Here is a 14,043-nt window from a genome sequence, read left to right on the forward strand (position 1 = left end):
AACGTCCTTCATCACTTCCGTCCGGATGATTATAGATGTGGGACGGGAGCGATGGAAAAATGTCGGCGGCGTTGCTCCAAATGTCATGTTTGTACCGGGGGATGTTCGCCGTCCGGACCACCGGTACCAGAACGCTGATCCCCGGGTTGGTCCCGGCGCAGTTCCGAGCCTTTTCGGTGCGGAAGGAACCCGACCTGGAGGAGAACCCGTTCTATAACAAGTACCAGGACAAGATCCAGAAGCTCCGCAGGTCAGCCGGCTAACGCAGCTAGCTAGCATCACCCGAATCTCCGCAGCAAATTCTGTGATTTCGACTATAATTAGGTTGTTGAAAAAAAAAATCCGGCTTTCACTGAAAACGTGACCTTTCAGTGATCATTTCGGCTCATTTTAAATTAACCTGGTTATGAAATATCAGAAGCGTTAGCATACAAATTATATGTGTTGTGTGTGTTTTCTGGTTCAAGCAGGCAGAAACGTCTGATTATTTCAGCCGATTTTATTTAGAGGTTTTAGTTTTTCATTGTTTGTGGCAAAACAATGAAAAATAGTGTTTTGCAAGGCGTTGTTTCACCGGGTGACTTGTTTTGGATCATTTCACCGAATCGTTGCCGTTTCCGTCCCTTGAAATTCTATTCCTGCAGAATGCAAACGAAGCCATGTGAAGATAGCCGTCTCTCTGTCCGTCTGTAGTATTTGATTGTTTAAACATAATAGAAAGTTGAGATCGATCATTTCACTTTATGCCACCTAAATTATATCTTGGATCTTTTTTGATTGTTTTAAAAAACTCATCTTGAATAAATCCTTGTCTTCATGCTACTAGCAAGAATGTCATGTAGCTGGGCTTCATTTATGATCTAATTGTGGGCTAAAACCCAGTCCTGTTACTCTTGATATGAGACTGGCCACCAGGAACGAGTGAGTAGACTCCAGTTATTAAATGTTTTTGTTATAAATTTTATTTGCTATAATGCTATTTGCCTGATTAGATTGTAGAAGTTAAATTACCTCATTTTTTAACTTATGTTCTGTTTCATGATGTAATGACATACTGACAGGGAGCTTAGCAGCCACTACTTGGTGCTCGATGTGATGCCAACCAAGAGGAGCACTTAGAATCGGGCAGGAAGAAACAGATCCATGAACGAGAAAAGCACAGAAAACGCAAAAAGTGGAGAGAGACACAATATCAAGAAAAGAACGTCAGGAATAACGCGTAACACCCCCAGCTATCACCAGTGCAGGCTGTGGATTCCTGACCAAGCACCTCCAGGTGTAATCAAGTAGAATGATGGTGTCAAAGAGCATTAGCAAGTGAGGCAGTAGGAAACTTCTGTTTCTTACAACGTAGGGAATGAAGATTCTCTGATCCGAAAGGATCAGGAGGAATACCGGCAGTTTTCAATTCAATTCAAAAATACTTTATTAATCCCAGAGGATTGCTGTAGTAGCTCATAATAATAATAATCAAGTCATCAAAGAGTTATTGTACATTACAATGGCTGTTGGCAGGAAGGATCTCCAGTAGCGGTCAGTGTTGCAGCCAAACTGAAGAAGCCTCTGACTGAAGACACTCTTCTGTTGTCGGACAGTCTTGTGAAGAGAACGCTCAGGGTTGTCCATCATGTTCTTGATTCTCTGGAGAATCCTTCTTTGCATTATCTCCTCCAGCGGTTCCGAAACTGCCGAAACTCTGGCTGAGTCCTTGAAAGGGCTTGGAGTTCCTCCATCTTGTTGGCCAGTGAGCTCACATCGCCCATTATGATCGATGGAAGAGATGGTTTGAATTTCCTCTTTCTCTGTCTCCGTTTTGCTCCCGCTCTGCACCCACGCTTCTTGCGTTTTAGCTCATTTGGGATTTGTGGCTTCAGTTGAGGTATTATTTCAGCCTTTCCAGTGTTAATCATCTGCTCCCGATTGTAAACAGCTTGTTGCCATGGTTACACATCAAAACAAATGTTCAAAAAGTGAAAAAAAGCTTAAAAATTGCAGTAAAAGTCCTCCAAGCTTCACAGCACCAGAAACAGAAAAGTAGTGTCCAAAAAAATGCAGTTTTTCTTGAGAAACTAGAAGAAAAAATGTCCAAAAAAAGGCAAAACTTACATATAGTCAACAGAGCTATTCCAACATGCAGCCACCCAGAGCAGCGCAGTTCCGGAAAAACCCCATTAAAACCTAATATCAAATGGTAAATGGCCTGTATTTGATATAGCACCTTCTAGAGCCCTCGAGTCCCCCAAGGTGCTTTACAACACAATCAGTCATTCACACCCTGGTGGTGATGAGCTACATTGTAGCCACAGCTGTCCTGGTCCACACTGACAGAGGCGAGTCTGCCACACACAGGCGCCGCCGGTCCCTCCGACCACCACCAGCAGGCAAGGTGGGTTAAGTGTCTTGCCCATGGACACAACAACAACAGACTGCGTGGGGCTCGAACCTGCAACCTTTTGATTTAACTCCTGTGCTACTGTTGCCCTCGTCGCAACATAAATACTAATTTTTGGTAAGAAAGAGCAAGCTGTATGCTACAGCCTCACTCTTTTTAAAGACATCCCATCTTATTGATCTGTGCACCGGAGTGAAGGATGCTGTAGTAAACACAAGATGAGATCACGTCACAATACTGTAACATTTCTGCTGCACTAAAGCAGAGTCGGAGCAACATTTTGCTCTTTTGGTTTTGCAAATGAGGGAATTTATTCTGATTTCAGCTGAGCTGCTTAAACGAGGACTCACAGCTGTCACGTGGGCTACGAGCTACGGCGACGGTGCACCTTAAAAGGAAGGCTGACAGTGTGGTGAGCAAAGGGATTGGCATTCCTGATGCTGCACAGATGTTTGCCGTTTTGCAAAAGACAGAAACGGCAATAAAGTTGTTTTTAGTCAACAAGGAAATGGTCGAGAAAGGGAACACCAGGCAGTGACCCTGGCTCACAGAGACCTGGCATAGGTCAGCGGCTTGTGCACAAAACCAATTCTGACCTGTGAATGCTTTCCCGCTGACAGACAGCACACACAGACTGGTGTGTGTGGTGGAGAATGGTGGTGACCTGTATTCAGGAGTGAAACACGTGGAAGTTTGTGACTTGCACAAAATTGGGGTCAACAAGGTTTTCTGGCCGTCGTGCAAAGATGTATGGTGGCATCTCTGCGCATCATCCTACTTTTGAAGCAAGTCACAGCCTCTCCGGGATTGGAAGAAGGTCTGGGATAAACAAGAGAAGGCTTCGGCTCTGACAACCTCAGCAGCCAGTCTTGTTTGTTTCTATTACAAACAATAGTAAGCTACTTCCTGCAGTTGTTTTTGCTCCATCTGTATAATAAATAAATTACATGAGGTTGAGCTTTTTATGTCTTTGGATTAATACATGCATCCGTGGAAAACCCGTTGTGGTTTCCATGCAAGGAATTTTAGGTCTAAATAAACGAATGAACACGTAATAAACAGGGATGTGAATCTTGGAGAAACTCACGATTTGATTCGATTCCGATTCTCGGGGTGCCGATTCGATTCAGAATCGATTCTCGATTTAACTCGATTCACAACCAGTATTAACAAAGCGTGTCAGCTCCAGGATGAACTACTTTGTTGTACAAGTTAGTTAAAGCTATGGGACATTTTTATTTGACTTTAAACTGGTCTTCGTCTTCGTCTTCCTCCGCTTATCCGGGTCCGGGTCGCGGGGGCAGCATCCCAATTAGGGAGCTCCAGGCCGTCCTCTCCCCGGCCTTGTCCACCAGCTCCTCCGGCAGGACCCCAAGGCGTTCCCGGACCAGATTGGAGATGTAACCTCTCCAACGTGTCCTGGGTCGACCCGGGGGCCTTCTGCCGGCAGGACATGCCCGAAACACCTCCCCGGGGAGGCGTCCAGGAGGCATCCTGACCAGATGCCCAAACCACCTCAACTGGCTCCTTTCGATCCGGAGGAGCAACGGTTCTACTCCGAGTCCCTCCCGAATGTCCGAGCTCCTCACCCTATCTCTAAGGCTGAGCCCGGCCACCCTGCGGAGGAAACTCATTTGGGCCGATTGTATCCGCGATCTCGTTCTTTCGGTCATTACCCAAAGCTCATGACCATAGGTGAGGATTGGGACGTAGATCGACCGGTAAATCGAGAGCCTGGCTTTCTGGCTCAGCTCCCTCTTCCCCACGACAGATCGGCTCAGCGTCCGCATCACTGCAGACGCCGAACCAATCCGCCTGTCGATCTCCCGATCCCTCCTACCCTCACTCGTGAACAAGACCCCGAGATACTTAAACTCCTCCACTTGAGGTAGGACCTCTCCCCCGACCCGGAGGTGGCAAGCCACCCTTTTCCGGTCGAGAACCATGGTCTCAGATTTGGAGGTGCTGATCCTCATCCCAGCCGCTTCACATTCGGCCGCGAACCTACCCAGCAAGAGCTGAAGGTCAGAGCTGGATGAAGCTAGGAGGACCACATCATCCGCAAAAAGCAGAGACGAGATTCTCCTGCCACCAAACTCGACACACTCCACACCACGGCTGCGTCTAGAAATTCTGTCCATAAAAGTGATGAACAGAACCGGTGACAAAGGGCAGCCCTGGCGGAGTCCAACCCTCACTGGGAACAGGTCGGACTTACTACCGGCTATGCGGACCAAACTCACGCTCCTCTGGTAAAGGGACTGAATGGCCCTTAACAGAAAACCACCCACCCCATACTCCTGGAGCGTCCCCCACAGGGTGCCCCTGGGGACACGGTCATAAGCCTTCTCCAAATCCACAAAGCACATGTGGATTGGTTGGGCAAACTCCCATGCCCCCTCCATCACCCTTGCAAGGGTATAGAGCTGGTCCACAGTTCCACGGCCAGGACGAAAACCACATTGCTCCTCCTCTATCTGAGATTCAACTATCGATCGGACCCTCCTCTCCAGTACCTTGGCGTAGACCTTTCCAGGGAGGCTGAGGAGTGTGATCCCCCTATAGTTGGAACACACCCTCAGGTCACCCTTCTTAAAGATGGGGACCACCACCCCGGTCTGCCACTCCCTAGGAACTGCCCCCGATGACCACGCAATGTTGTAGAGACGTGTCAACCATGACAGCCCTACAACATCCATAGCCTTGAGATACCCAGGACGAACCTCATCCGCCCCCGGGGCTCCGCCGCTGTGTAGTTGTTTGACTACCTCAGCAACTTCTGCCCCCGAGATCGGACAGTCCATCCCCAGGCCTCCCAGCTCTGGTTCCTCCTCGGAATGCGCATTGGTGGGATTGAGGAGCTCCTCAAAGTATTCCTTCCACCGTCCGACTATAGCCTCATTTGACGTCAGCAGCTCCCCATCCCCACTGTAAACAGTGTGAGCGAGTTGCTGCCTTCCTCTCCTGAGGCGCCGGACAGTTTGCCAGAACCTCTTTGGAGCCGATCGATAGTCTTTCTCCATGGCCTCACCAAACTCCTCCCACGCCCGAGATTTTGCCTTTCGGCAAACTGGTCATGCTCCAAAAATGCAGATTTACAAGGTAAACAAAGGTGATTCTAAAACTGTAAACAAAAACAATCTTTTGACCAAAAGGCAACATTTATTTTTGCTTATCTTGTAAAATATAACAAATCTGTAGTTACCTAACAGTAGCTTTGAAAGCAATACGGTCAAATACTTTTCAAGCATGTGTAGAAACAAGTTACATGAGTAATCCTGAGTACTCATTTATCAACTTAGAAAATAAATATGAGAATATCTCAAATTTCTGAGTATGGAAAAAATGACATTCAAGTGTCCTCTTATCAGCAGATTCAAACATAAATCATCTCAATTTATGGGACCACAAAAGTAAACGGAGTACTGACTCTCCTAACAAAGATAAAAAAAGTGCATCTCAAACCTGTAACGTGCCAAATATTTGAGTTCTTGGAATCGATTCTGAATCTTTGTGTAGGGCTGTCGCGACTGAGGAACTCCCCCTGCGGTGAGTCAGGGCAGCTCAATATTGCGGTATGCGATATTATTGCACCCCGTTTTTATTTATGTACTTAGCAAATTTGTTTGTTGATTACTAAACTCATGGCAATATTTCCTTTGAAACGTTGTGCTTACATATTTAAAAAATGTTAGAAAAAATACATGGCCATTTTTAACACTTTATTGAATGCAGATCGAAGGGCACTTACGGCATTTTCTGACTGAACTTAAAAACAACATTCAGGAGGTTTAATTTTGAAATGCAAATATGGCTGCAACATATAACAGAAATAAAAAAAGTGCCCGTTTTGTTTTGTAGTTTAAAATAAAGTATACAAAATGAGATGTCCTAGGCACTGTCATTTCACTTTCACACACTGGGATTTATAACTCGGTCAAGTCCTTGTTACGCGCGAGGAAAACCAGCATGTTAACTTTATGCGGTTTGAGAGAGGATCTGAGAGGGGTGACAACATTTCCAGCGACACTAAAAACCCTCTCGGATGGTGCGCTTGTTGCGCAAATACACATGTACTTACGTGCGACTTTGGAGAGCAATAGAAATCTCCCATGTTTGTTGTGCCACCATGTCAGAGGGTTTTCATTAGGGTCAATGGGTTCCTCCTGCAGGTAGCGAGTGAGCTCCAGCTCGGCTCTAACTCTCTTCGGGACGGTTACAGATGACGTGCTTGTCCGTGACTTCAGCACGTCTCCAAGCGTTTTTTTCTTTGCCGCTGGTGGCAGCACTGCCTGCTCCAAGGTCTCTGGCTGGGCTGCAGCTGACGCACTGGCACCGCTCCCTCCATCTTCCATGTGTACTATCTCCTCGATCAGCGCGGACTTTACCTCTCAGCATGCGCTGTCGCAAGATTTAATCAAGTGCGGTAATGGCGGTGGCACGTCCTGCAGCGCGGTGGGTTTCTTAATATCGCAATATTTTCTTCTTGCGGTTACCGCGACAGCCCTACCTTTGTGAATCGATCTTTATAAATAAGAATCCCGATTCAGACGAATCGATTTTTTTCAGCACCTCTAGTAATAAACTATTCCGTCAAAATAAAGACTTTTCCGAGGGGGAAACTGTGGAATGTGTTTATTAGCCTTTAAACCAGATTCATAAAAGTCACATGACTTTTGGTAACGGCTGAAAAAGGGGCAACCATCTTTGGTTTAAGTACGATCTCTGGAGGCTGACCAAGGCCCATTTTGAATATTTAGATATGTGTAATGATTTAGTTAATGGCGACGGTGGCACAGGAGTTAAGTGCTCGCCCCATAATCAGAAGGTTGCAGGTTCGAGCCCCGCTCAATCTGTCACTGTCGTTGTGTCCTTGGGCAAGACACTTAACCCACGTTGCCTGCTGGTGGTGGTCGGAGGGACCGGTGGTGCCAGTGCTCGGCAGCCTCGCCTCTGTCAGTGCGCCCCAGGGCAGCTGTGGCTACATCGTAGCTCATCAATACCAGGGTGTGAATGACTGACTGTGTTGTAAAGCGCCTTGGGGGGTTCCAGGACTCTAGAAGGTGCTATATCAAATACAGGCCATTTTTACCATTTACTACAACAAGGAAATGGCACCGTTTGGGTGGAATGACCCGTAAAACGCAGAGTTATTATTAAAGAGGAAGGAAATAACGCTGCTGCTGCTGCTGCAAAGCTCTCTGGGAATCGAAAGTTTAAATGTTTACAAATGTGACATAAAATATTTAACTGATGTGGCGAAGGATTATGAAATCACTGAAAGGCCGTGTTGAGCAGGAAACTGCCGCTTGATGATTCGATGTTTTATCTGAACTCTTCAGTTCCAAACCACAGGAGTACAAGGAGCGCCTGGAGAAACGGCAGGACACCAAGAAGGAGATCCTGGGACATTCGAAGCAGGCGGAGTTTGTCCAACTCATGGAGGAGGAGGTGGAGTATCAACCAGGCTTAGAGCAGCACCAAATATTAAAAACGAGTCATTCTGTGGCGATGGTTCTAGTCGCGTAGGAAGAGCTGGACCTAAGTTCTGTTGTGGGTTGGTTTCAGTTTGAGAAACGAGACAAGATGGCTGCTGGTGACGAAGCATCAGGAGGTTTCACCAAGAACAAGGTGAGCAGAGTTAAGCTTCATCTCAACGCCGATGCTCTGGACTCTACTAGAAGAAGACCAGTTGTGTGAAGATGGTGATGATTGGTAATTGTTCTCTTTCCACAGACTCTGGGCTCCATCTTGAACATGGAGATGATCAAAGACAAGACAGGCGAGGAGATAGCAGAGGTGAGTCGGCATTTCTGCCGGTACACCTCCGAGCACTTGGAAAGCAACATGTCTCCGCTTAGATGTTAATCGTCATCACAATTCTAAAACAACTGGAGAGGATAAAAACAAAAGTTTTGATGAAACGAAAGCAGAGTGATGGTGATAATGGATGGGCACGAGGAGTCGAGCGTGCACGCTCACAGCATTCACACAAGATGGTGCTTAAACCCGGAGGCTGCGTTGACCCGGTTCTGTTTACGCCAGCAAGGCAGGATCTCTCTCAGCATTCCTGTGTTACACCAGATGTTTTTCGTATTACACCAGATGTTTTCGTGTTGCGCCAGATGTTTTTCGTACTACACCAGATGTTTGTGTTGCGCCAGATGTTTTCCTGCTGCGCCAGGTAGTTTTCGTGTTGCGCCAGATGTTCGTGTTGCACCAGATGTTTTTCATGTTGCACCAGATGTTTGTGTTGCACCAGATGTTTTTCATGTTGCACCAGATGTTTGTGTTGCACCAGATGTTTTTCATGTTGCACCAGATGTTTGTGTTGCGCCAGATGTTTTTCGTATTACACCAGATGTTTTCGTGTTGCGCCAAATGTTTTTCGTACTACACCAGATGTTTTTCGTATTGCGCCAGATGTTTGTGTTGCGCCAGATGTTTTCCTGCTGCGCCAGGTAGTTTTCGTGTTGCGCCAGATGTTCGTGTTGCACCAGATGTTTTTCATGTTGCACCAGATGTTTGTGTTGCACCAGATGTTTTTCATGTTGCACCAGATGTTTGTGTTGCGCCAGATGTTTTTCGTATTACACCAGATGTTTTCGTGTTGCGCCAGATGTTTTTCGTACTACACCAGATGTTTTTCGTATTACACCAGATGTTTTCGTGTTGCGCCAGATGTTTTTCGTACTACACCAGATGTTTGTGTTGCGCCAGATGTTTTCCTGCTGCACCAGGTAGTTTTCGTGTTGCGCCAGATGTTCGTGTTGCACCAGATGTTTTTCATGTTGCACCAGATGTTTTTCATGTTGCACCAGATGTTTGTGTTGCACCAGATGTTTTTCATGTTGCACCAGATGTTTGTGTTGCGCCAGATGTTTTTCATGTTGCACCAGATGTTTTTCATGTTGCACCAGATGTTTGTGTTGCACCAGATGTTTTTCATGTTGCACCAGATGTTTGTGTTGCGCCAGATGTTTTTCGTATTACACCAGATGTTTTCGTGTTGCGCCAGATGTTTTTCGTACTACACCAGATGTTTTTCGTATTGCGCCAGATGTTTGTGTTGCGCCAGATGTTTTCCTGCTGCGCCAGGTAGTTTTCGTGTTGCGCCAGATGTTCGTGTTGCACCAGATGTTTTTCATGTTGCACCAGATGTTTGTGTTGCACCAGATGTTTTTCATGTTGCACCAGATGTTTGTGTTGCGCCAGATGTTTTTCGTATTACACCAGATGTTTTCGTGTTGCGCCAGATGTTTTTCGTACTACACCAGATGTTTTTCGTATTACACCAGATGTTTTCGTGTTGCGCCAGATGTTTTTCGTACTACACCAGATGTTTGTGTTGCGCCAGATGTTTTCCTGCTGCGCCAGGTAGTTTTCGTGTTGCGCCAGATGTTCGTGTTGCACCAGATGTTTTTCATGTTGCACCAGATGTTTTTCATGTTGCACCAGATGTTTGTGTTGCACCAGATGTTTTTCATGTTGCACCAGATGTTTGTGTTGCGCCAGATGTTTTTCATGTTGCACCAGATGTTTTTCATGTTGCACCAGATGTTTGTGTTGCACCAGATGTTTGTGTTGCACCAGATGTTTGTGTTGCGCCAGATGTTTTTCGTATTACACCAGATGTTTTCGTGTTGCGCCGGATGTTTTTCGTACTACACCAGATGTTTTTCGTATTGCGCCAGATGTTTTCCTGCTGCGCCAGGTAGTTTTCGTGTTGCGCCAGATGTTCGTGTTGCACCAGATGTTTTTCATGTTGCACCAGATGTTTGTGTTGCACCAGATGTTTTTCATGTTGCACCAGATGTTTGTGTTGCGCCAGATGTTTTTCGTATACACCAGATGTTTTCGTGTTGCGCCAGATGTTTTTCGTACTACACCAGATGTTTTTCGTATTGCGCCAGATGTTTGTGTTGCGCCAGATGTTTTCCTGCTGCGCCAGGTAGTTTTCGTGTTGCGCCAGATGTTCGTGTTGCACCAGATGTTTTTCATGTTGCACCAGATGTTTGTGTTGCACCAGATGTTTTTCATGTTGCACCAGATGTTTGTGTTGCGCCAGATGTTTTTCGTATTACACCAGATGTTTTCGTGTTGCGCCAGATGTTTTTCGTACTACACCAGATGTTTTTCGTATTACACCAGATGTTTTCGTGTTGCGCCAGATGTTTTTCGTACTACACCAGATGTTTGTGTTGCGCCAGATGTTTTCCTGCTGCGCCAGGTAGTTTTTGTGTTGCGCCAGATGTTCGTGTTGCACCAGATGTTTTTCATGTTGCACCAGATGTTTTTCATGTTGCACCAGATGTTTGTGTTGCACCAGATGTTTTTCATGTTGCACCAGATGTTTGTGTTGCACCAGATGTTTTTCATGTTGCACCAGATGTTTGTGTTGCGCCAGATGTTTTCGTGTTGCGCCGGATGTTTTTCGTACTACACCAGATGTTTGTGTTGCGCCAGATGTTTTCCTGCTGCGCCAGGTAGTTTTCGTGTTGCGCCAGATGTTCGTGTTGCACCAGATGTTTTTCATGTTGCACCAGATGTTTGTGTTGCACCAGATGTTTTTCATGTTGCACCAGATGTTTGTGTTGCGCCAGATGTTTTTCGTATTACACCAGATGTTTTCGTGTTGCGCCAGATGTTTTTCGTACTACACCAGATGTTTTTCATATTGCGCCAGATGTTTGTGTTGCGCCAGATGTTTTCCTGCTGCGCCAGGTAGTTTTCGTGTTGCGCCAGATGTTCGTGTTGCACCAGATGTTTTTCATGTTGCACCAGATGTTTGTGTTGCACCAGATGTTTTTCATGTTGCACCAGATGTTTGTGTTGCGCCACGTGGTTTTCAACTCCTCCTTTGTTGGTTTTCTGCTTTTCCAGCCGGGTCATGGACCAGCTTACCAGTGACGAGTGGAATAACAAACAATGTTCATTTGTTCCTGCTAATACAAATGCCTAACATCCTCAAATGTAATATGGTAGAAAGACATTAAAGTCTGTTTTACACCAAATTCACAAATGTCTAAAATAATTTCATCTGCATTTAAACAGTTTTTACTGTTGGGAGATTATTTCTTTTCCTTTCAGGTGGAACCATGGAAGTGTCCCAAGTTTAAATAGAAGCTGTTTACTTCTTCTTTTCCATGTAACAAACGTTTTTTTGTTTTTTTTTTTTTTTTTTCTCAGCTTTGGACGAGATATTATTCCGCCAAAGACACAATCAGCGCCGTCATCCCGGTGAGTTCGTCAGTAAAACGTGTTCAACTGGTATAAAAACATCAGACGGATTCTGTCGTATGTGTTTAAATCAGATATAAAATACTGAGTTCCTGTTTTTCAAGTCTTCAGTTATCTAATGTGATCTAAAATACAAAACAAAAAAATTGGGCAGCGAGATTTCATCGTGGACAGCTGGTGGCTCGGGAAGGTGCGTCTTTGTCTCCAGCAGACAGAACGTTCTGGAGATGAGCAACAGTCAGAGCTAGCCGTGTTTTATTGGTTTGGAAACAAACCTGTGGTGAATTTTAAAGAGCAAGTCACCCCCTACAAGAGACTTACTTCACTCCCACTTAATGTTTGAAAAATGCAACAAATACCGTTGCCTGGCAGACCGAGAGGCCGGAGCCGCTAACAAACACACAGGCTTACAACGGCATTGTGACATCATAATGTACCAGTTTACATCATAGCATACCTCTTAGCCAATAGCAGTGGCAGATTTAAATTCAAATACAGTGCAGAGTTTTTACCTGACAACGGCGCAACACTGACAGTTTTAGGCAGAAAATTTAAAATTTAACTAAAATGCACTGAAGTTCCAATTGATTGACTACACGTGTCTGCAGCACGATTAGACACTCGTTCATGTTGTTTATCAGCAAAAAAAATGTTGATTTGGGGGTGACTTGCTCTTTAAGTGAAGGGACTTTATGGAGATGTGATGTCGGGGAACGTTCAGCTTGCTGGTATCGTTTTCTGTTGTCGCCCACAAACTGAACAATAAAGCAACGAAGCTCATCTTTCATCTGTTATCTCAAGTCAAACAGAGCTCTCCGTAGGGATGTCCTGTTCCCAATATATCCAAATATATATCAGGAAATGGGTCCGATATCGGTCTGATATCGGCAGTCCATTCCGCTTTAAATTTCATTCCAGCATTTCTATCAGCCCATGTGATCAGAACGGTGTGTTAGCAAAGTAGCCAGAAACAAGTGTGGTAGTACTTTTTGTCAAAGTCCGACAAAGGCGGTGTGGCTCAGTGCAACGTTTGCACCACATGTTCCCTGTGGTGGAACAGAACCAGGAAGGTTAAATGCGTCCAACCTCATCGCGCGTTTGTGTGAAAATGAAACTTAGGACCCTCAACATGTAGCAGTTGGTAAATGGACCAGATTGTTTTTCTTATGTCCCTGCCCTCAGCAGTTCCCATCTTTCGCTGACAGTAAAAATAACTTGTGACCCTGAATTTGTATTTAGCTTTTTAAAAAGAAATATTTTGTTTATTTACTTAAAATATGTTCAGAGTCTTTTAATGTATTATTCTTTTATTCATTTGCTGTACATTAAGTTTAAGGTTTACATTTATTTGCTGGCTGTTCTGAGTAAGACCACTGGATCAAGCCCTTCGTACATTCCACACTGAAAAAGGTAAAAGTCTGTATGATTTGTGCTGATATCGTATCGGATTGATATCGGTATCGGTCAATACTGAAGGCTGCAATATCGGTATCGTGAAGACGTTGAATTGGGACATCCCTAATTCTACGTCTGATTAGCTGGGATGGAGCAGGAGTGGACTGTGCTCGCTTCCGACGCAGGAATAGGAATTCTGTCGGGAAAATCGGCATCGGCACAACACCTGAGCAGATAAACCGACCGATCAAAGTCACATTTGTTTTTCCGTTTCCTTCTGTGGGACTTTTGATCTTTTGTTTGATTTTGTTGCTGCTTCTCAGCTTTGTGTGGAAAACACCTAAATTTCCGTCTTCAACTTTTCTCCTTGATGTTTATTTTTATCCTTTTGAGTTATGATTATTTTCCACATCGTTGATTTTCATTACGAGCAAAAAATAATAAAAATCTACATAAATGATATTTTTCTTGTCTAGCTCCGTTAGCCGTGAGCTTCCGGAGCGTTCTGTGGGTCTAACTCTGGTCTTGTGTCATGTTTAGTCACACACATACGAGGTGATATTCAGCAGATCCCAGACCTGCCCCATGGTAAGAGCTACCGTAGTCCCGGGTGACACGACTGATGTCAGATCTTCATCCTAACCTCCGCTCTCTCCGTGTCTCCTGCTGGCGGCCGTAGTTCCTTTACGCTCTGCCTCAGAAGGACGGTTACGAGTTCTTCGTGGGTCAGTGGTCCAGACACGAGCTCCACTTCACCTCCCTCATAAACGTTCAGGTAAACGTCAGCCCTTCTTCATGTTCCAACTTAGTTCAGATGATTCACATCTTCCTGGTTTCCGTCACCGTGGCAACCCACCCTCAACCTGACACTTCTAACCCGAGACAGACGCTGGGCGAGACTGCTCCGAGTCAGCTGATCCTCTACCACTACCCGGACCTGAAGGAGAGGGGCGTTGTGCTGATGACGGCTGAGATGGACCCAAAGTTCATAGTGAGTGTGTTAAAACGAGCGTTTC

The 14,043-nt window shown here is 45.4% G+C and overlaps 1 protein-coding gene across 1 annotated transcript in view; it reads left to right on the plus strand.

Moving 5' to 3' along the window:
• Positions 1–14,043, plus strand: part of atpaf1 (ATP synthase mitochondrial F1 complex assembly factor 1) — a 14,694-nt gene continuing 651 nt past the window's right edge. The window contains exons 1-8 of the mRNA XM_015971224.3: positions 1–250; positions 7,735–7,843; positions 7,961–8,023; positions 8,129–8,191; positions 11,582–11,632; positions 13,568–13,615; positions 13,707–13,802; positions 13,914–14,018. Of these exons, the coding sequence (XP_015826710.1) occupies positions 36–250; positions 7,735–7,843; positions 7,961–8,023; positions 8,129–8,191; positions 11,582–11,632; positions 13,568–13,615; positions 13,707–13,802; positions 13,914–14,018 (750 nt within the window). The 5' untranslated portion in view covers positions 1–35. The remainder of the gene's footprint in view (positions 251–7,734; positions 7,844–7,960; positions 8,024–8,128; positions 8,192–11,581; positions 11,633–13,567; positions 13,616–13,706; positions 13,803–13,913; positions 14,019–14,043) is intronic.

Source organism: Nothobranchius furzeri, chromosome 8, assembly GCF_043380555.1.
Source record: "Nothobranchius furzeri strain GRZ-AD chromosome 8, NfurGRZ-RIMD1, whole genome shotgun sequence".
In the NCBI taxonomy this organism is placed as follows: domain Eukaryota; kingdom Metazoa; phylum Chordata; class Actinopteri; order Cyprinodontiformes; family Nothobranchiidae; genus Nothobranchius; species Nothobranchius furzeri.